Source organism: Erpetoichthys calabaricus, chromosome 1 (genome assembly GCF_900747795.2).
Source record: "Erpetoichthys calabaricus chromosome 1, fErpCal1.3, whole genome shotgun sequence".
Lineage (NCBI taxonomy): Eukaryota > Metazoa > Chordata > Cladistia > Polypteriformes > Polypteridae > Erpetoichthys > Erpetoichthys calabaricus.
The window spans coordinates 166,440,896-166,464,715 of record NC_041394.2 but is presented as its reverse complement, the minus strand read 5'-3'; the positions used below and the strand labels follow the sequence as shown (position 1 = coordinate 166,464,715).

Below are 23,820 nucleotides of genomic sequence, written 5' to 3'. Positions count from 1 at the left end.
ATTTTGCTTTTGTTTAAGTGAATAGAACAGTTAAGTAGTAAATGTAGTATATTTAACCTTATAAGTAATGACTAAATGTAGTTGTTCTCCCTGAATAACTTGAATGTCATTTCTCACTTTACTACTTTCTTCATTTTCTAACTTGTTTCTGTATTCAGGTTTGTTCCTCTTTATTGCAAGTTGCAATTTACATTTACTGGCTTTCAGAGGTGGGTAGTAACGAGTTACATTTACTTGAGTAACTTTTTAAAAAAAATTGTACTTCTAAGAGTTGTTTTACTGCACCATACTTTTTACTTTTACTTGAGTACATTTGTGAAGAAACGCTACTCTTACTCCGCTACACTGGGCAACACTCGAATCGTTACTTTTTTTCCATTATTTACGCTGTATTCCAAACATGCACAGCGGAAGGCGGCCGCCGTGTATTCTTTAGCTAAAACTCCCTAAACCGTTTCCCATTCATTCTCTATGGTAGTAGTAAACCACTACCGATGCGATCTATTTTCTACCACTTCTGTTTCAGGGGGCGCTATTCTGCGTTTTTCGCTGCTCTGTCTGCAGAGTCTGCCTTCATAGACGTGCTGGGGTGTTTTTCTTTTTTTTCTTAAGTAAATTGTTAAGTTTAAAATGTCGATCGCAGTTATTTCTGTTGATTAATTAAAGCTTTCATTGATTATGGCTAATACTGTTATCAAGTGGTTGTTATTTTTGCCTGATGTATACATTATATCTAACGTCTTTCACATCTATCTCCACTCTCACTGCCCGCTTGCCTGCATGCAGCGTGTGTCAATTGATATATGATTTAATGTGTTTCTTTATGACATAATTCTCCAAGTTGTAAAATACATATACAGTAATCCCTCCTCCATCGCGGGGGTTGCGTTCCAGAGCCACCCGCGAAGTAGGAAAATCCGCGAAGTAGAAACCATACGTTTATATGGTTATTTTTAGAATGTCATGCTTGGGTCACAGATTTGCGCAGAAACACAGGAGGTTGTAGAGAGACAGGAACGTTATTCAAACACTGCAAACAAACATTTGTCTCTTTTTCAAAAGTTTAAACTGTGCTCCATGACAAGACAGAGATGACAGTTCCGTCTCACAATTAAAAGAATGCAAACATATCTTCCTTTTCAAAGGAGTGCAAAGCAAGCAGTCAAAAAAAAAATCAATACGGCTTTTAAGTATGCGAAGCACCGCCGGTACAAAGCTGTTGAAGGCGGCAGCTCACACCCCCTCTGTCAGGAGCAGGAAGAGAGAGAGAGAGAGAGAGAGAGAGAGAGAGAGAGAGAGAGAGAGAGAGAGAGAGAGAGAGAGAGATAGCGAGAGACAGATAAAAAAAATCAATACGTGCCCTTTGAGCTTTTAAGTATGCGAAGCTCCGTGCAGCCTGTCCTTCAGGAAGCAGCTGCACACAGCCCCCCTGCTCACACCCCCCTACGTCAGCGCAAGAGAGAGAGAGAGAGAGAGAGAAAGTTAGCTGGATAGCTTTTCAGCCATCTGCCAATAGCGTCCCTTGTATGAAATCAACTGGGCAAACCAACTGAGGAAGCATGTACCAGAAATTAAAAGACCTATTGTCCGCAGAAACCCGCGAAGCAGCGAAAAATCCGCGATATATATTTAAATATGCTTACATATAAAATCCGCGATGGAGTGAAGCCGCGAAAGGCGAAGCGCGATATAGCGAGGGATCACTGTACCTTATATATAAAATGAAACTACTATATAGCTAATACTGTTATGCATCTGTCTAGTGCCTTCTCTGTCTGCCTATTATATAAGTGCCTTCCCTATCTATCCGTTTATCTAGTGTCTTTCACATGTGAATGTACTCTCACTGCCTGCTTGCCTTTCAACAGCAACTGTCATATAGTGCCTTTCACATCTATCTATCTATCTATCTATCTATCTATCTATCTATCTATCTATCTAGCTATCCATCCCTCTAGCTGTTTTTTTTCTCCTGACAGTTTTACATCTTCTATTATACAGTGCCTTCCCAGTTTATCTATTCAGTAACTTCTCTGTCTGTGCATTATTCAGTGATCTAACTGACAGTGCATGTCTTAGAGAACTTAAAAATAAGAACAGTTATAAGGACACTTGTTCGTGTTAATTGCAGTCTCAATTTAAATTTTTTTTTTTAAAAAGAGCATCCTACATCTATTATACAGTGACTGTGTCAACTATCCGTGACTGGCCAGTCAAGGTAAAGTGAGACTTCTTGTACATGCACAAGCTGCCTTGTTCTAATGTTATTTTCTATCAGCTGTGCTATTTGGAGGGCAAGTGAATATGCAGTATTATACTGTCAGTGTACAGTCAGTATATCTTGTCACTGTAAGTAGTTTGCACTGTTCAAACATACATTTTACCTACTGTAGGTATTGGCTTCAAAAGCTTTGTTGTGGAAAAACTGAGATTTGGAACTTTGTGTTATTTGTGCATCTTTATTTTGTAAAGATGTTATTTATTTTTACTCATTTTTTATTTTATTATTTGGAAATAGGAGTATTACAACATTTCTAAAAAAATAAATCATTTATTATGATCAAAAACTTACTCGGTACTTGAGTAGTCTTTTCACTACATACTTTTTTACTCTTACTTGAATAATTTTTTGGATGACTACTTTTTACTTCTACTTGAGTAATATTATTTTGAAGTAATGCTACTCTTACTTGAGTACAATTTTTGGCTACTCTACCCACCTCTGCTGGCTTTGAATTATCCTCATGGCCATCTTTAAAAGTCCTGCTTTTCTTTTCCAGACAATGCCTTTTATTTCTCCTCTGTGTTCTTTCTCAAGGGCTATTTGCTGTTTTATATTAATTTGTAAAGGATTCAAACATTTCCATAAAATGAATAAAGTGCAAATCATTATAATCGGTAGTGTCAAAAATGTCCATTAATGTTGCCTCAATTCTGGAAACTCACTTATTACAATTTTTAACAATGGTTGCTAGGCTATCACCCTCTGTCTGTATTTAGAAACAACAATAACCAACTTATGATCTTTCTGTGTGAGACTGCCTAAGTCTCACGGGTAGTGTAGCAACAATGTACCACTGTTTTCTTTTTCTAGACCAAATTTCTAAGCTGCAGATTTACCATTCTCTCAGACCAGCAAACCCGCGATTCTCGAAAGAATCGCAAATCCAAGAATGGCAATCACTTTCTGTTCCCTCCAATATTTGGAGGGAAGAAAAATCATGGAGGGTGGGTGCGTCCTGGGAAAGTTTTCATTTAATTAAATAAATACATTTGTACTAAAGCAGTTTCTTTTTGGAGCCGTGATTCATCTGGTTCTGGTGTTTCAGAAGCGCGTTGTAGGCTCCTGCGTTCATTGTTTTTATCCATGCGGTCTTGTTTTTGTTTTTCTATGGCTGTGTCGTTAGCTAGAAGTCGTTTGCTGATGGCTGCGGATTCGCGTGCTGAAGTGACCATGGCAGCGGATCCGCGCTTGGGTGGCTACATTACTAAACGAAGGTGGTATATGTGGTGGTGTGCGCGGTCGCGTTCGGGTGGCGGATGTACTGTGTACGGCTTGCTTGTGGCCTCTGGCATCTGTGCATATATACAATCTGGTGTGCACGGTTTACCTCAACTTTAGTTTACAGGTCGTGTTGTGTTGTTTGGGCACCACCTACTGACTGTGGGAAGCCACTGGGTTTGACTCAAGGGCGCTGAGGCGCAGTGTGGTTGCGCTTTCAGTACTTCTTCCTTGCATATATACAAACATCACTAAACAAAGGTTATATGTGCGGTGGTGTTCGCGTTTGGGCGGTGGTTGTATTGTGACGTGAAGTTTAGTTTACAGGTTGTGTTGTGTGGGCGCCAGCTACTGACTTTGGGAAGCTGCTGGTTTTGACTCTGGGGCGCAGGGCGCGTGCGCCGTCGGTGCTTCTGGCCTCCGGCCTCTGCAATCCTTGCATATATACACAAACATTACTAAACGAAGGTTGTATATGCGGTTGTGTGCGCGTTCGCATTCGGGCGGCGGTTGTATTGTGACCTGAAGTTTAGTTTACAGGTTGTGTTGTGTTGTTTGGGCGCCACCTACTGACTCTGGGAAGCAGCTGGGTTTGACTCTGGGGTGCTGAGGCGCAGTGCGTGTGTGCCTTCGGTGTGTCTGGCATCCGTGCATATATACAACCTTCATTTCGTAATATAGATTAGTGTGGTAAAATGTCATCTCAAACATAGTCACTGGTTATGTATTTCACAACCTTGGTGTAGTTTCACCACTAGTTGCTTCTAGTAAAAACCAACTTTGTGTGCAATGGAATAAAAACATCTAAAATAACAACTGAGGTAAATTCTTTCTATTCATTTAAATGGCTCTGAAATGAGTTTGGTGTAGAGAATCTTTGCCACTTTCATGTAACAGCAGATAACTCCATCTTTGAGCTTTGGCGAATTATACAGTTGCTCAGTTAGCCCACAACAAAAAGAAAAAATCAATAGGGCTTTCAAATGGACCTGACACTTGAAAAAAAAAGCCGTTCACAAAAACACAATCTTTTTTGCATGCACAAAACAAAGTGATCAAAGAGAAAGCAGAATAGGATATACTGATCTTTAAACTCATAATGCACATAAAAAAACAAGTCAAAAATCATTGCTAGAAGGGAAAAAAAAACTTCCTCAAACAAGCTTAAAATAGTAATTAAATCAATTTTCTCTCTCTCTTAGTGAAACTTGTTTATCCTACAAACTAAAAGTATTGTTCCTATGGACTTTTTTTTTTACACTAAACAAATCAAGGCAATTTTGAGTCTATAAAAGTTTTACACATGAAACAACAGATGTATTAAATGATGCATTATAATGGTCTTAAATTATTTCCTTATTATTGAAATTATTTCATTAGCAGATTTCTTTACTTAAAGCAGCTTACAAAGAACAAAACAAAGTTTATCAGGAAACCACTAAGTTAACAAGCAATATAAAAAACCATTTTAAATTAAAACCCAAAAATGTAAACTATAGTCCATTACATGACTAGATGAAAAGTAGTCTTTAAATAAACAAATTGTGATAACTGATGGTTGCTACTTTTCACTGAGGGATGCTAGTTAAGTGCTATTGGCTTTGGCTGGTGTTCAAGGAATAACACTATGTTATCTTAAACTGAATCTCTCCCCTTTCCCCTTTAGTCAAGAATCACACCTATGCATATGCAACGACACAAATTAAGATAACAAAGCAGATTAATAAAGAAATACATTCTCATGAACTTTTGCATGTTGAAACATATTTTTAACACACACGAATGTGCTTAGATTTGTGTGTTTTCCTGCAACTAGAAATTCCTGCATGGCATTTATTAGTGGAAATGTGCTCAGCCTGAACCACAGGAAAAAAGAAAGGTGTAACTGCCAGGACATGGCAAAGGCAAGTGTCCAGTGTTGTGTGGATTCAAGCCAATAAACAAATAATGCATGCAACATGTGTGTTTTCGTGTGTCTACTTTATTTCTATAGACTCATTCTATATGCACAGACATGCTGAAAAATATATAGCAAATCACATTTTTTTTTAAAATGCACTGCACCTTTTGCAGTGATATGAACAGGGGTCACAAAATATAATTGAATTTACTGGTGTGCTACAGATTCCCTGCATTACACTGATGCTAAAGGGAACTGAAGAAATGTGAATTTAGATTTTATAGTTGCAGAAAAAATATAACACAGATGATAATTTATTTCATTATGCCTCACTGTTTTAGGCTCTCTCAAATTCACGCAAATAAATTGGTACCGCAAGTGAACTATGATACTTAGCGCGATGAGAGAAGTCACAAAATCAACTGGAATGTTCAAGAAAATTATAGAAAACCCGATCTAAATCCATTAAGTAATTCTCTCATGAAAAGTGGACAGACAGACAGACGTTGGATTTTTATTATATTATATTATATATATGAAAAAGACATATGAAAAAGTTTGGGAACCCCTCTTAATTCTTTGGATTTTTGTTCGTCATTGGCTGAGCTTTCAAAGTAGCAACTTCCTTTTAATATATGACATGCATTATGGAAACAGTGGTATTTATTTTAGTATTTTATTGGATTAACAGAAAATATGCAATATGCATCATAACAAAATTAGACAGGTGTATAAATTTGGGCTCACTAAGGCCAAGGCCTCAGTTAATCGTGGGGCATCCCCAGACCAGCTGGTGAGGAACATGAAAAACTGGCTTTTCAACCCTAAGTGGTCAACCCAGCAGCAAGTTTGTGCACTGTGGATGAAAATTATACAGTGGCTAAGGCCATTTCAGAATAGTGCCTTACAAATCGTGGAGCTGGTGACCTGCTTCATGCCAAAAAATTTCACCTAGCCAGTCTGAGGACAATTTAAAAATATGCGTGAACTCATTGAAATGTCCAGGACAGACTCACAATCTAGGAGGGCAGAATGGCTCTTTAGCGGATGCCAGAAGGATTACGTCCCAAAGTATTTGCCCCTCTGTGACAAGACGGAGCCTGTTCCAAAGTCCCCGGATCTGCAGGTGCGCTGTTTACTTGGGAATGAGGAGGAATGAAGGTGGAAAGAGAATGGAGGGTTATGTGCGCTTACAAAACCCCTAGCGATTTCTCATACGGGAGTGGAAGTTGTAAATGGTATTAAAACCGAGGCTCTCTTTGATTCCGGCAGCAACATTTCCATTGGTGATTGCCAATATATACTACCATGAAAATAGGAAAAGGTTAAGACCAGTATAACCTGCATGCATGGAGAAACCCGTTGGTATAGGACCACCAGCTGTTTCATCAGCCACGGAGGAATACTAAAAAAGTTAGTCGTAGCAGTACTCCAAATCCACCTTTCATAGTGATACTGGGGTGGGACTAGTCTAAAAGTAATTGCGGTTTAGTACTGTCCACTCCTAAGAATAACTTGGGCCTAATAATAACGAGGATAATACGTCTCAGGCTACCTCCATGCTTGTATAATCAGCCGGCAGAGAGAGATACAGAAGATCACGAGAGGGATGGGGTGGTTCCTGGTCCGTCGCAGGCAGAAACATCATCAACTAGTGCCTCGGCAGAGCAGGACGAAACCCCGCCCCTTGAGGTCAGACCAGACCCTCTCTCCAAGTTACAATATCTATTTAGAAAAACACCGGCTTCTTTTAAAAGGAAGCAATGGAACAACAACTCCCTGAAATTTGCTAAAAATGCAGTTGTACTTGTCAATGCACTCATCAGCCCATGCCACTAGGTCCTCACTTTGTGTTAGAAAATGACCTATTGTATTGGGTAGCAGAGCATGAGGGGGAGGTGCAGAAACTGTAATTAATACCACGAACCTTCCAGCGGCAGATCTGTGAATTAGCACACGCCCATCTCCTAGGAGGCCATTTAGGCACAAGAAGACCTTATAGCGTATTAAGCTCTGATTTTATTGGCTGGGAATTAATGAGGAGGTTCGCTGTTTTTGCACGTCTTGCCCAGAGTGTCAATTAAGGAAGATTCCTAGGAAGGACCAAGCTCCTCTTGTTCCCCTTCCCCTGATTGATGTTCCCTTTGAAAGAATTGGGGTCGATACAGTAGGACCCCTAGAACACTTAGCCCAAGGACATAAAAATATACTAGTTTTCATGGATTACGCTACTCGATATCACAAAGCTATTCCACTGCGCTCAGTCAAGACTAAAGCTATTGGACGGGAAATGGTAGGGGTCTTTGCAAGATCGGCATCCCTAAAGAAGCCTAAAGAAGTCCTTACGGACCAGGGGACACATTTTACCTCAGAAACGTTCCGGGAAACTGCCAAGTTACTTACAATAAAGCACTTTAAGACTGTGGTATATCACCCTCAAACCAATGGTCTAGTCGAGAGGTTAAACCAGACTCTCAAGCAAATGCATCGCAAGGTGGTCAGCGGGAAACAGGGGAACTGGGATCAGCTCCTTCCCCTCATACGTTTTGCTTATCAGGAAGTCCCAAAAGCCTCTACGGGGTTCTCACCATTTGAATTATTATATGGACGACATCCCCAGGGCCTATTGGATATTTTGAAAGAAGATTGGGAAGGAGAGGCTCTTCCCTCTACAAATATATTAGAATATATCATGCAATTACGCGATACATTTGGGAAAATCCACCAGGGAGATTGTGTCATGGTCCTAGTTCCTACCTCCCACTATAAAAATTACTTGCCCACTGGCAAGGTCCATATGAAGTTAAGGATAGGAAAGGACTCATCGACTATTTGGTCAAACAACCCAATCGTCGACCGAGTGAGCAGATATATCATGTAAATCTGCTGAAGCCATGGAAGGAAAGGGGTCCCGATCACTCCTCTGCTCAGCTCCGCTCATTCTTTGCTCATAAGAACACCCTTAACTTTGGTACAGAGTTAAACTCCATACACAGACGGGAGCTCAAAGCAGTCCTCCTGTCCGTCCCGTAGGTAGTCAGCGAAAACCCCGGGAGGACATCTCTGGTTGCGCACGATATTGTGACCAAACCCAGGGATATAGTTTGAGAACACCCTTATTGGCTCCCCGAGGCAAAAAGAACAGAAGTGGAGCTTGAAATCAACCGCATGCTAGAACTAGGAGTAAAAGAGGAAAGTCATAGTCTTTGGTCCAGTCCAACAGTTTTGATCAGTAAGCCTGACGGAAGTTGGAGGTTTGCAATGACTTCATCAGCTTAACATCAGAATTACCAAAGCCTACGAAAAAACTTGTAAACCCGGCCCACCTTAAATCCATTTGCACCTCTCCGTCAACGTCTTTTATCTTGTTAATGTGTCGATAACCCAAGCAGCTTGCTATCCCATCCTCCCACTGCTGCAGAAACGGAAAAAAAACTCTCCCAGCTCAAGCCTTGTTTATCAGGGATTAAGGTAGTACCTAGAGCTGTACAGGCTAAAATATATCATTATTTGGAGCACATGCATTTCACGTGTGTTCCGTATCTACAAAGACCTATGTAAGTGTAGGATGACAGGAAATGCAAGAAATGTTGAAAACATACAAAAAATACAAGCTTTTTTCATGTTTTAGTACTAAAGACAAAATTTTGACATGAAGTGTATAATGTGTGAAGACTGAAGTCCAAATATCAAAAAAGCACTTTCACAAAAGGTGGAAATAATACAGAACAAGTGTGCTTTTGTTGAAGACTATAACCGAAGAAAAAGAAGTTTGGTTAGTGTGGTTCATTGATGCGACTTCTTTGGTAGTACAGCAGTAAGAACTGTTGACTCATATTCAACAGGTCACGAGTTTGAGCCTTCCCGCATCCCAAAATTAATGTTGCTGCTCTTATTGTTACTATTATACAATAAAAACATACATTTGATTTGAGTCTGTAACAGCCGGTGTAAATTTATGGTACTTGCAAAGGTTAGCGTTTTTTTTTTTTTTTTATTCAGTTTTATTCTCTCAGTCACGTTCACACTCGCCCTGATCTAACACTGCTGTTTTCAAATAAAGATGTGCTATAACAGAGGTGAGTGAAGTCAGATGAGGATGAGGGTTCTACATCGAAGAATAAGAACAGAAGCCCTCACCACAAGAAACGTCCACTCACATATAAGTACAACACATCTGCACCAGGCGTAAAGGCAAAAGATGGCACCGTTTGGATGCAAGATGAGGTCTGGCGTCATCCTGCCAGTCAGTCTGCCCCACACCTGTCCTTCAACGAAACAGCACAGCTTACACAGCTCACCAACCTATCGTGCAAAGTTCTGTTTGTGAAAATGTTTTGTGATGGTCTTTACATAAGAAACATTTATACAGTGGGTATAGAAAAGAATCACCCCTAGTGCTGGGCGGTATGACCAAATATTCTATATCACGGTATTTTTCAAAATTATACCGGTTTCATGGTATTGGACGATATTTTTTTCCCATGCATGAGTGGATGTTAACCACATTTTCCACTGCAATTACTGGCTAAGAATAACCTATTCCACTGTCATGAGAATTGTACAAAAAACATTTTAATGTGCACACAAGTATTAGTACAGGTTTGCATGGCCCCATAAAGTGATAGTTTTCAAGGGGGTGACACTAATGAAGAGAAGGAATCACATTGCATGACAGATGCAGCCAAAATATAGAGCCTTTTTATTGAACAAATTTTGCAAACAACTTAAAGTAAAATTTTGACAACATATTTTTAACCATCCAAAGAGGCATTTAGACTTAGTAAAATATCCAGAGGTGCTTGTCAAAAGTTGTCATTGCACTGAACATGTCTTAGAAAAGGAATAAATAGTTAATTTTTTTGTAAACCAACTACACTTTCTGTTAATGTTAACCATCTCTGTCCACTGACACGTTAAAGTGACTTTTTAAACAACTTTACCATCATTAAACTGCATAATATTTAAACTAATAAATAACAACAATACAATAAATAATAGTACAACTTCCAGTAATAATACTATTACTTCCAAGACTTCAAAGCCCAGGTGTATTACACAGTATTCACCAAATTAAAATAAAATAAAACAAGTGCAAGTTGGTGATAACATCTTTACCAACTGAACCATCATTAAGGTAAACTGCATTAATATGGACCTTGCTTCAAGCTAAGCTATATACATAAATAATAAAACTGCAACTTGCATTTATAATGCTATTTGTGGTATATCCCTACGGAAGCGTATTAGGGCCACAGTGAAGAAGAAAAAAACTATATGGTCGAGATTAAAGCTGACATTTCCACTTTATTCTCATAGTTTATTTTGTCATTAAAGTAGAATGTCGTAAACTAAACTTCATCCTAAAATCAATGTTTAATTCTCAAATCCCGTCATAAGTTAATGTAGCACATTAAATGCTTTGTGTTAAGTGTTCCCCAACCCAGTTGTTAATCACTGTACGCGCTTCTTAAACTGACTTCCTCTACACTAAGAGGAGGCGCCGGCAGCGATCGCCACACAGAATACATTCGCTTCATGATATTCCTGCTCTCTGAAAATGTAAAATGCGAAGATAAATTTTCATGATGAAATGCATTAAAGCAGGTATTAAACATGCACGGTGGTGCTGCTCCCTCGCAGTAAGAGCACTTTGAGCTACTTTTTTGTATGAAAATGTCATATATAAATAAATGTTATTTTTATTATTATTATTATTATTATTAAACACTGCTTGAATGTAAATATACAGGTTTTAATAATTTTTAATTATTAATTGCATTCCAGCTGTTAAAATATACATTTACTATATTTATAAAGTTGTGTTTCTTTTTTTTTCCAGTGTATCAGCTGGACATTCACAGTTCTTATGGTGTAATTATAAAATACAGTATGGTTTACCATTTTAATAATGTAGTACTTGTTTCTTATTAAAATGTATAGCCTACGGTATGAAACAAATAATAAACACAGTACAAATCTTTAAAAAAAAAATACACAAATGTATCAAATGTTTATAAGTTGTTTAAGTTGCGTGAGGTAGAGGCAGCCGAGTGGGTTAGGGTGGGGTTCCAAACGGCGAGAATTAAGTAGAAATTTCGAGAATAAAGTCAACATGTCATCACACTATTACACAGTACCCAGGTACATTACACAGTATTGAATAAAATAAAACAAGTACAACTTGGCTTGCAGTATTATCCAGTAGTACAGAAACAGTATTCACACATTTGAACAAAATGGTCCACATCCGACCTTTTAAATTCAAAGTATGTCCAGACAACAGACGTGATTCCTTTTTCCAGCAAAAGCTCTTCTGTGTCATTATTTTAAACTTTATCATCTGCTACAGCTTCATTTTCGGAATGTTCTCTGTCCATTTTCACCGCGCAATTCCGCCACTAACGCATTTGCTCCGTTCACGCCTGTTTAGCGGTGTAGCAGTGAAAAAGAGCCTCCGTGTAGCAGTGAAAGAGCCCCTGCACAACACCGGTGTAGCAGTGAAAAAGGTCCCCCTTAAACAGTTTCCCGCATTGCCACGTTCCGAACGTTGTTTAGGCAATTTAAACCGGTGTTGCAGTATAAGAAAAATCCATATCATAACAAAAATAAAAACAGTTTTCGGTATGAACCGGTATACCGCCCAGCACTAATCACCCCCTTCGAAATATTCCCATTTGTTTTGCTTTACAGCCTTAAATGAAAACACACAAACCAATATTTTTCCAGCTTTACTTACTCAATGCAATCTATAACATCCAAGTGAAAGATATCACAGCTACAGTTCAGAAGAATTTTAGTGCAACTCAGAGCAAACAACTTACCATGGGCGGCAAGCCACTTTCAAAAGATCTCAGGGATAGAGCTGTAGACTGACATAAGGCAGGAGATGGATACAAAAAAATCTCAAAGGCTTTATCAATCCTAAGGGGCACAGTAAAGTCCATAATAAAGAAGTGGCAAGTGTTTGGTGCTACTAGGACCCTTCCTGGATCTGGCCGTCCCTCCAAACTGGATGGAAGAGCAAGAAGGAAACTGGTAAGAGAGGCCACCAAGAGGCCAATGGCGACTTTGAAGGAGTTACAGGATTTTATGGCAAAGAGTGGTCATTGTGTGCATGTGACAACAATTTCGGGTCATAAGGAAAAAGTCACTTCTCAAGAAAGGCCACATTAAGCCTCATTTGAGATTCTGATACCAAGTGGAAAAAGGTCTTATGGTCAGATGAGACCAAAATCAAACTATTTGGCCTCAATACTAAGCAGTACACCAGGCAGAAATCCAATGCAGCTCACCACCCACAACACACCATACTTAAAGTAAAGCATGGAGGTGGCAGCATCCTGTTGTAAGGGTGTTTCTCTGCCGCAGGACCTGGGGCTCTCGTTAGGGCAGAAGGAAAAATGGGTGGGGCAAAATACCGTCAAATTCTCATGGAAAACCTGCTACAGTCTGCCAGAAAATTGAAGATGGGCAGAATGTTCACCTTTCAACATGACAATGATCCAAAGCACACAGCAAAATTGACCACACAGTGGCTGAAGGAGAAAAAACTGAATGTCATTGTGTGGCCCAGTCAGAGCCCAGACCTAAATCCCATTGAAGATTTGAAGATAGCAGTCCACCAACGCTCACCATCCAATTTGGCCGAACTTGAACAGTTCTGTAAAGAAAAGTGGGCACATATTGCTCAATCTAGATGTGCAAAGCTGATAAGAGAAGTATCCCAACAGACTCAATGCTGTCATTAAAGCAAAAGGTGGTTCAACAAGATATTGACATTGGGTGGGTGATCCTTAATTAATCTCAATATCATTTGTTTTTGATTTTTAAAATTTTTCTGAACTGTAGTGATATCTTTCACTTGGATGTTATAGGTTACATTGAGTAAGTAAAGCTGGGAAGAAATATTTTTTGTGTGTGTTTTCATTTAAGGTTGTAAAACAAAAAAATGGGAATATTTCAAAGGGGGTGATTTTTTTCTATACCCACTGTATGTTACTTATATAAAAGCCAGATCGAACTGTATTTACCTTGATTTATTTACTTATCTTCCTACAGTGTAAAGTCACAAGTAGGCTGCAGAGCTTCCTGAGCTTGATCGACAAAGACATGCTCACGAATTACACATGTAATCCCAAGGAAAATGCCCGTTGACACTTCAGTACGCAAACAATGGTACGAGAATGCAGTTAGACTTCTTTTTTGAGCGCATACACCGTCCAGATCTAAACACTTGTGTCAAGAGTCACTCGCGTACTGAATAGTCTATAGCTGCAGGTGGAAGCTGCCATCGCACGTTTGCCATCACTGTACTTTGTAAATAAAAGTCAAATTGAATGTTATTTACCTTGATTTATTTACTTACCTACAGCGCAAACTCATAAGTAAACTGCAGAGCTTCCTGTGTTTGATCAACAAGGGCATGCTCACAAAGTACATGTGAAGACTTTAGCTGCAGGTGGAAGCTCCTGTTGCACCCTACACAACTGTGTTTGTTTTTATTCAGGAAAAGATCCCAGTCGCACCACGGGAGACTCTTCAGTACACGAGCAACTCTCCATGCTAGTGTTTAGATCTGGATGGTGTAAGTGCCCAAAAAAGAAGTCTAACTGCATTCTCATACTATTGCTTGCGTACTGAAGTGTCAGTAGGCATTTTTCATGGCATTACATGTGTAATTTGTGAGCATGCCCTTGTCAATCAAGCACAGGAAGCTCTGCAGTCTACTTGTGATTTTAGGCTGTAGGGAGATAAGCAAGTAAATCAAGGTAAATAACAAATCAATCTGTCTTTTATATAAGTAACATATAAATGTTTCTTATGTAAAGACCATCACAAAACATATTCACAAGCAGGATATTGCACATTACATTGGTGAGCTCTGTAAGCCGTGCTGTTTCGTTGAAGGACAGGTGTGGGGCAGACTGACTGCCAGGATGACGGCATACCTTGTCCTACATCCAAATGGTGCCATCTTTCGCCTTCACACCTAGTGCAGATGAGTTGTTCTTATATGCGAGTGGACGTTTCCTGCGGGGAGGGCTTCTGTTCTCTTTCTCCAATGTAGAACCCTCGTCCTCATCTGAGTTCACCTCTGCTGTAGCACTTCTTTATTTGAAAACAGCTGTGTCAGATTGGGGTGAGCGTGCGTGAATGTGACTGACAGAATAAAACTGAATTTAAAAAAAAAAAAAAAAAAAAAAAAAATGTAACCTTTGTAAGAACCACACATTTACACTGGCTGTTAAAGACTCAAATCAAATGTATGTTTTTATTGTATAATAGTAACAATTAGAGCAGCTCACTACTCAAAACTTTAATTTTGGGATGCGGGAAGGCTCGAACCCATAACCTGTTGAATAGGAGTCAGCAGTTCTTACCGCTGTACTATCAAAGAAGTCGCAACAATGAACCACACTAACCGTTTTCTTTCTCTTCACTTATAGTCTTGAATAAAAGCGCACTTGTTCGGTTATATTTGCACATTTTGTGAAAGTGCTTATTCGATATTTGGACTTCAGTCTTCACACATTATATACTTCATGTCAAGATGTTGTCCTAGTACTAAAACATGAAAACGTTTGTCTTTTAGGTATGTGTTCAACATTTCTTGCATTTCCTGTCATCCTACACTTACATAGATCTTTGTAGACACAGAACACACGTGAAATGCATGTGTTCCAAATAACAATATATTTTTTTGGCCTATACAGGTCTAGGTACCTCACTCCCTGATAAACAAGGCTTGAGCTGGGAGAGTTTTTCTCTGTTTCTGCTGCGGTGGGAGGATAGGATAGCAAGCTGTTTGCTGCTTGGACTTAACAACATATTTACAAGACAAAGGAAGCTGACGGAGAGGTGCCAACAGATTTAAGGTGGGCCGAGTTTAAGAGTTTTTTCGTAGGCTTTGGTAATTCTAGTGTTAATTTTAGCACATCATTCCAGTAAATATTAGAATGTTTGATTTTAAATAATGCCTGTACTTACCAGAGTCCTCTACTTAAGCGGACTAGCTGCGTTAGTGGTCAGTTGACAGGCAATTTTCATTCTATATGCGTGTGGCTACATACTCCCTTTATGCTGCTAAAAGTTCAGCAGCTGGTGATCTGTCGTGTCCAACAGCAAGCCATGCCGTCTTGTGAAGTCCGGTAGCCAATTCGGCTCCCACGGATCAATGTCTGTGTATTCCTCCCACGCGAACCTTGCCATAGATACATTGGCTGCACGAATGCGCTCAGCTGGCAGTGGATCAGCTGGCGCGGCATCGGCTGGTGTCCGATCAGCTGATGCCGGCTTCTCACTCGATCTCCTGATCACTGTCAATAAAATCCGATTCTAAAAAATCAGAGTCCGACTCCGCGATAATGCGCAAAACATTGTCTGCCGAGTGTTTTCTTTTCTGCACTCGCTTCACTCTCTTGTGACATGTCGATGCCATCTTGCCATTGTTTACATATTGCAACTCACGCACACGCAAGGATTAGTTGCCGAGTCAACGAGTCTAGCATTCCTCCAAGCACAGAGGGAATGCCTGCGACGTGACAGTGAGTTTTGTCGCCATTAACAGCTGATTGTCGCCCTCTATCCCTGGATGTCGACTTTTGTCAACATTCGCCCTCAACCCCTCCTGTCGACAAAAGTCGACATCCGCCCTAAAAGAGTTAAACCCAATACAGTAATCCCTCCTCCATCGCGGGGGTTACGTTCCAGAGCCACCCGCGAAATAAGAAAATCCACGAAGTAGAAACCATGTGTTTATATGGTTATTTTTATATTGTCATGCTTGGGTCACAGATTTGCGCAGAAACACAGGAGGTTGTAGAGAGACAGGAATGGTATTCAAACACTGCAAACAAACATTTGTCTCTTTTTCAAAAGTTTAAACTGTGCTCCATGACAAGACAGAGATGACAGTTCTGTCTCACAATTAAAAGAATGCAAACATATCTTCCTCTTCAAAGGAGTGCGTGTCAGGAGCACAGAATGTCACATAGATAGAGAAAACAATCTCTAGCAAACAAATCAATAGGGCTATTTGGCTTTTAAGAATGCGAAGCACCGCGGCACAAAGCTGTTGAAGGCGGCAGCTCACACCCCCTCCGTCAGGAGCAGGGAGAGAGGGAGAGAGAGAGAGAGAGAGAGTTTGTTTTTCAGTCAAAAATCAATACGTGCCCTTCGAGCTTTTAAGTATGCGAAGCACTGTGCAGCATGTCGTTTCAGGAAGCAGCAGCAAAAAAGATAGCAACGTGAAGATAATCTTTCAGCATTTTTAGACGAGCGTCCGTATCGTCTAGGTGTGCGAACCATACGTCAGGATCACAGATAGTCAGCGCAAGAGAGAGAGAAAAGTAAGCAATCTAGCTTCTCAGCCATCTGCCAATAGCGTCCCTTGTATGAAATCAACTGGGCAAACCAACTGAGGAAGCATGTACCAGAAATTAAAAGACCCATTGTCCGCAGAAATCCGCGAACCAGAAAAAAATCCGCAATATATATTTAAATATGCTTACATATAAAATCCGTGATGGAGTGAAGCCGCGAAAGGCGAAGCGCGATATAGCGAGGGATCACTGTAGTGCATAATAAATACACACAGGTGTAAATGGAAACAAGCTAAATGGAGAAATGCTGGTTTCTTTTGTCATTTGCATCTTATTGCTAACTAGACATTAAGCCCATTACAATAACAGGCGCTAGAATAGTAGTGCATAAACATTAGTAGGAACAGTCTATATTAAATGGCAAAGGACCGTCTATTTTCTGTTACAGTAATACTGGCTTGTATGTGGCTATAATATGCGTCACTGTATTGTGTGCCTTTAATTTTCTCTCACAGTAATACGTCTCTCCAGCAAGTATTTTAATCTGTGCTGGCATGCAGCTGATCTCTATTTGTATGTATGGCGTCTCCCCAGCAACGGATTTTATGCACGCAAAAATAAATCTACTTTTAAAAGTCATCCTATTGTAATATCATGAAAATTCGTATATTTAGGAAAACACTTTACACTTTACCGGGCCAAGTTTGTTAATTGCAAATCTGACATCCTCAGAGTGAATGAACACTTGCACAGCAACAAACACTAATCCCACCTCTTTGGGGAAGCTGGTCTCCGCGTCTCAGTATCCGATTGGATTTTTCATGCGCTATGTTTTAGGTCTTACCTCATTTACTGAAATCCGATTGGATCGGCCACGCGATATTTTATAGGTCCCGCCCTCTCTGTCTTGTGCGACGCGTCAGGCGGCCTTTGAAGCATCGCACCATGCCCCGCGCATGCGCACTTCACCAGAAGACACACACACACGGACACATGGACGCACACAGGGATTTTATTAAAGAGGATAAGGAGCAATTAAAAACCAAGACTACAGCTGTTTAAGACTAAAATAAGCAACAAGGGTTCAAAATCTTAATGAGCAAGACAACTAAAGTGAAGCAGAAGTGTTACTTGAGCAATAAGAGCTTCTTACTGAGCAATTGGGTTGGAACAAAAACCTGCAGCCACTGCGGCCCTCCAGGACTGAATCTGCCCACCCCTGCCTTATAAGAATAATTATAATAAAATATTAAATATACATTAAAAAATACAATTATAAAGATATTCTGCTCTGCTTGGTTTAAAGCCTAAAAGGAAAATAACAAAGGTCCCACGCCTGTGTAGTTGATTTTCAGTGCAAACTGTAAGACTAACCTTGTGTCTTCCTCTGAAGACATTGGCTGTAGCTCCCTGTCCAAGAAGATCTGATACCAGCCATAGGTAGTTTGCTGTGCTTTGCATATCTTTGTCTCCAGAAAACCTACAAGAAAAACCTTCATTAGTATATAAACCAGTAACACTATTTTAATAGTATCCCATTTGATTGATAAAATTGCAAACATGATTACATTTATGCTAAAAAATATACATACACACACATATAAATACATAAACATGAAAAAAAATATGTACATACACACACAGTAGTAGGGCTATCAGCTTGAATATTACTATTCAAATATAATTCAAACATACTTAAAAAGGGTACATTTTCAGACTGTGTAACATTACCTACAGAGTGCAATGCTTTCTGCATTTTGCAGATTTGTTTTTGTAATTCTTTTCTACAATTATTCTGTTCATCATTTCACATTTCCAGCTGCTCTCTTCTTTTGTAAAACATATGGCTATACCCCTTCATAACATAATATGGAACACATTTCACTGTCCCACTGCTCTGCTTTTTGAACGGATTGTTGTACATCTAATCCTGTTACAATTTGCTATTAAATGTAAGATCTTTGACTATTATTTTATGACAGAGCACTGTGTAGGACTGAGTAAGGGGGTAGGTGGTGTCTTTTTGTTAATTTGTGTTGTAGCATGGCTTACATGTTAGAGATAGTGGGAGGATGGATTTTATATATGTACTGGTTGGGGTGTAATTTTACAACAATAGCATTACATTTGTTTGTTTTTTTTTAACTAATGGCATGCAGTACATTGGCAAAAACTTGTCAATTTGGAAAAGCTCATATATAATCTTTAACCATGGTTTAACACATCAGGAAGTTACCTTTGTTACTCTTCACAAAAGTGATGCATGTATTGCATTAGCATAGTCAAGTCTGGGCATTCCATTATCTTCTAACACAATGTGGCATATGCATGCTCAATATTTATGTTACATTAAAAACTAGCAAAATACCCACACTTCGCAGCGGCGAAGTACTGCCTTAAAATTGTTATTAAGAAGTAAAAAATTTTAAACGGAGGGAAAATATACAAATAATTATTTGTTAAGGATCTCTTTGTACTGCGGTGGGTTGGCACCCTGCCCGGGATTGGTTCCTGCCTTGTGCCCTGTGTTGGCTGGGATTGGCTCCAGCAGACCCCCGTGACCCTGTGTTCGGATTCAGCGGGTTGGAAAATGGATGGATGGATGGATGGATCTCTTTGTATACCACGTTGTCAGTTCGGCCCTCCAGTTGTAATATTACCAAGCTATGCGCTGAGCTTACTCTTGAGCATGCAATGTACAGTTGGCCATGTGAAAAGCAATCCTGCCTCAAATCAATGCCCACCTTTTGTAGGGTTTGACCCTGAGACTTATTAATTGTCATTGCGAAGCAGAGCCTTACTGGAAATTGGAGGTGTTTGAATTGAAATAGGAGATCAGAGGGTATAACGGGGATGCGAGGAATAAAAACTTTCTCCCCTGAGCCACTGCCAGTAAAAATAGTTGCCTCAATTAGGTTCTTTTGCAGACACGTGACCTGAAGTCTCGTGCCGTTACAAAGTTTCGGTGGCTGTACACAAATCCACAATCACCTTTTTTGAGCCAAACCTGTTGTTTTCGTATGAGCCGCTTTTTATTACCGCGATCGTACCTAGAAACAGAAGCTCTATGAACTTGTGGATTTGCCTGCGAGTATTTAGCGACAGTGTCTCTATGAACTTGTGGATTTGCCTGCGAGTATTTAGTGACAGCGTGTCTATTAACTTGTGGATTTTTTGTGAGTATTTGGCAGCAGCGTCACGAAGTTGTTTCCGTCTAGCTGCATCAGAAAACGTTCCACGACGTCTGACATGCCTCCTTTTTACTGTTTTCTCACAGCTTGGATTGCTGCTGTCATAATCGGTTTGAGTTTGATGGCTTGTTTCAATTATGTTAGTATTTGCAGGACTTGTTGTGTTGAAGTGACATTCGGCATCTGTCAAGCGTTGTAAGCATACAATCGGTTTCATCGATAACTTCGCATCCAGCTTTTGAGAGTTGAAACATTCATAAACATCAAAGTGTCCACTACTCAAATCGTCACCTGTGAATCTAAGATGTTTAAGAGGCATTGGCGGTTCTCCAAACGTGTAAAATAGGCAGGCAGCCAACTACGTGGGAGGCGTGGGGATGGGGGACGCAATATAGGCAGGCAGCAAACTACGTCGGAGGCCAGGGGATGCAGGACGCAACCCCGCCTCACACGGCGACCGAGCTGCAGGCTATGGACGTCTATATGTACGTAAGTAGGATTCAGTTATGACCGTTACGCGTAGAATTTCGAAATGAAACCTGCTTAACTTTTGTAAGTAAGCTGTAAGGAATGAGCCTGCCAAATTTCAGCCTTCTACCTACACGGGAAGTTGGAGAATTAGTGATGAGTGAGTCAGTGAGTGAGGGCTTTGCCTTTTATTATTACAGAAGATAATAATTACACAGCTGCTTTGTGACTTTGCTTTTGTTGGTTTATTAATTGGCTGTAGTGCAAGTCTGTACAATAATGCCATTCATACTGTCTGTATTGCATTATTATTGTTGTTGTTATTATTATTATTGCCGCTGTTGTCAGTATTAGACACTATTTTTTCCAAAATGTCTATTTTTGCTGTTAACATAAAAAAGTTACAAAAAGGTAATTAACCCCAACCCATACTCCTACTGTAACTAAAAATGACAGGTAATTTACGCAAGATTAAACAATTGTATACTGAAATTTGCCTTAGAGGTACAGACACCATGTGATTAATCAAGCATTGCATTACTTTTAAAGAATAATTTTAAAGATGAAATTTAAATATCTCTAAAATAGGCAATATTATATCCTCTGAGATTCTACACTTAAAAATTTAAAACTGGAAATTGTTATAATATTAATTTACTTAACTGTGACCATGTCCTTCATTATGAGTCAAATTAAGCTATTGTCTTTTCAAGTTAGTTAAGCTTTTAATTTAAAAACTAATATATGTGTGAATGTTAAAGACACACATGGAAACAGACAGACAAGTTTTCTACTCCTTGGTGACCTAGGAAAGTTTTCCAAGTTGTGAAAAGGCTTACAAACTCTCATAACCAAACCTTATATTTAATAATCAATAAGTCTAAAAAGTATCTCCATTACTCCAATTAATGGAATGATTTCATATCACTATCTAAATATTTGTCAACTGCTTCTTCTATGGACAATGAATAAAGGACTAAAAACCACTATTATGCTTTACCTTCCTAATACAATGTGTGTTTAAATTATGAGAATCTCAAACACAGCAATGAGAAAATAAAATAATTTCAAAATTACTTTTTCCGTAAACGTTGGGCTTTAGTATTTAGCTGTACTGCCAAACACTGTCCTTCAATGTTTGACCTTTCACCTCATCAAAACATTTTCAATATGTGCAGAGTTGGCAGTATTCCATAATTTGTTTTCAAATATGTAATTACTCTGTAAGTTGCGATTAGGAGATACCAATAGAAGCATAATATACATTTTCATTTGTATGAAAAGAAGATATTATTCCTGTTATGTTATTAACTACTCTAATTCTGCAGAAACAGAATATGAGAGAAAATTAGTTGTCCCTAACATGCAAGTTTTTCTGCTGGCTTCCACTTAAGTTGAGACTCCTTTTGATATACAGTACACCCCTGAAATTCACGGGGGTTGCATTCCTAGAGCATTGTGAAATTGCGAAAAACTACAAATTATGGATGTGGTTAAAAAAATGACTATTTTTATAGTTTAAACCCTAAATATGCCCCCAAAACACTTCATTTCAACATCAGCTTAATACATTACCTAAAAAAAAAGAATGTAAAGGTAAACCTGTATACTGTACAGTACTAGAATGTAAAATACTAATGTTACCGCTATAGTCATATGAAAAAAGTTTGGGAACCCCACTTAATTCTTTGGATTTTTGTTTATCATTGTCTGAGCTTTCAAAGTAGCAACTTCCTTTTAATATAATATCATGACTTATGGAAACAGTAGTATTTCAGCAGTGACATTAACTTTATTGGATTACCAGAAAATATGCAACATGCATCATAACAAAATTAGACAGGTGCATAAGTTTGGGCACCCCAACAGAGATATTACATTAATACTTAGTTGAGCCTTCTTTTGCAAATATAACAGCCTCTAGGCACCTCCTATAGCCTTTGATGAGCATCTGGATTCTGGATGGAGGTATTTTTGACCATTCTTCCATACAAAATCTCTCCAGTTCAGTTAAATTTGATGGCTGCCAAGCATGGACAGCCTGCTTCAAATCATCCCATAGATTTTCGATGATATTCAAGTCAAGGGACTGTGACGGCCATTCCAGAACATTGTACTTCTCCCTCTGCATGAATGCCTTTATAGATTTCGAACTGTGTTTTGGGTCATTGTCTTGTTGGAATATCTAACCCCTGCGTAACTTCAACTTTGTGACTGATGCTGGAACATTATCCTGAAGAATTTGTTGATAATGGGTTGAATTCATCCGACCCTTGACTTTAACAAGGGCCCCAAGTCCCTGAACTAGCCACACAGCATGATGGAACCTCCAGCTAATTTGACAGTAGGTAGCAGGTGTTTTTCTTAGAATGCGGTTTTCTTCTTCTGCAATGCAAATCACTTTTTGTTATGACCAAATAACTCAATTTTTGTCTCATCAGTCCAAAGCACTTTGTTCCAAAATGAATCTGGCTTGACTAAATGAGCATTTGCATACAACAAGCGACTCTGTTTGTGGCGTGAGTGCAGAAAGGGCTTCTTTCTCATCACCCTGCCATACAGATGTTCTTTGTGCGAATTGCGCTGAATTGTAGAACGATGTACAGATACACCATCTGCAGCAAGATGTTCTTGAAGGTCTTTGGAGGTGATCTGTGGGTTGTCTGTAATCATTCTCACAATCCTGCACATATGCCGTTCCTGTATTTTTCTTGGCCTGCAAGACCTGGGTTTAACAGCAACTGTGCCTGTGGCCTTCCATTTCCTGATTACATTCCTTACAGTTGAAAATGATGGTTTAAACCGCTGAGATAGCTTTTTGTAGCCTTCCCCTAAAACCATGATACTGAACAATCTTTGGTTTTCAGATCTTTTGAGAGTTGCTTTGAGGATCCCATGCTGTCACTCTTCAGAGAAGAGTCAAAGGGAAGCACAACTTGCAATTGACCACCTTAAATACCTTTTCTCATGATTGGACACACCTGTCTATGAAGTTCAAGGCTTAACGAGCAAATCCAACCAATTTGGTGTTGCAAGTAATCAGTATTGAGCAGTTACATGCATTCAGATCAGCAGAATTACAAGGGGACCCATATTTTTGCACAGCCAGTTTTTCACATTTGATTTAACTTCATACAACTAAATACTGCTTCACTAAAAAACCAGTACTCATATATTCCTAGGAAATGAAAGACATACCACTGTTACCTTTTTTGTTGAAAGTAGAATAAATTATTATGTAGGCTGAGATGGGTTCCCAAACTTTTTCATATGACTGTATGTACTGTAATTCATGCAAGTGCGTTTTCATTGCCAGAAGCCTTGGTGCAGGGCATTTCGACAGCATCTTGGGGCTTTAACCCTTAAACTAACCCTTGGGGGTTAATGCATCCCTGCACGCCAGTGCTGCAGGGGCCAGCAGTGGTCATGAGCTGG

The 23,820-nt window shown here is 39.4% G+C and overlaps 1 protein-coding gene across 1 annotated transcript in view; it reads right to left on the bottom strand.

The window, feature by feature from the left end:
* tbk1 (TANK-binding kinase 1) overlaps positions 1-23,820 on the bottom strand; it is a 217,115-nt gene that overhangs the window by 167,831 nt on the left and 25,464 nt on the right. The window contains exon 2 of the mRNA XM_028808250.2: positions 18,101-18,206. Coding sequence (XP_028664083.1) covers positions 18,101-18,187 — 87 coding nt within the window. The 5' untranslated portion in view covers positions 18,188-18,206. The remainder of the gene's footprint in view (positions 1-18,100; positions 18,207-23,820) is intronic.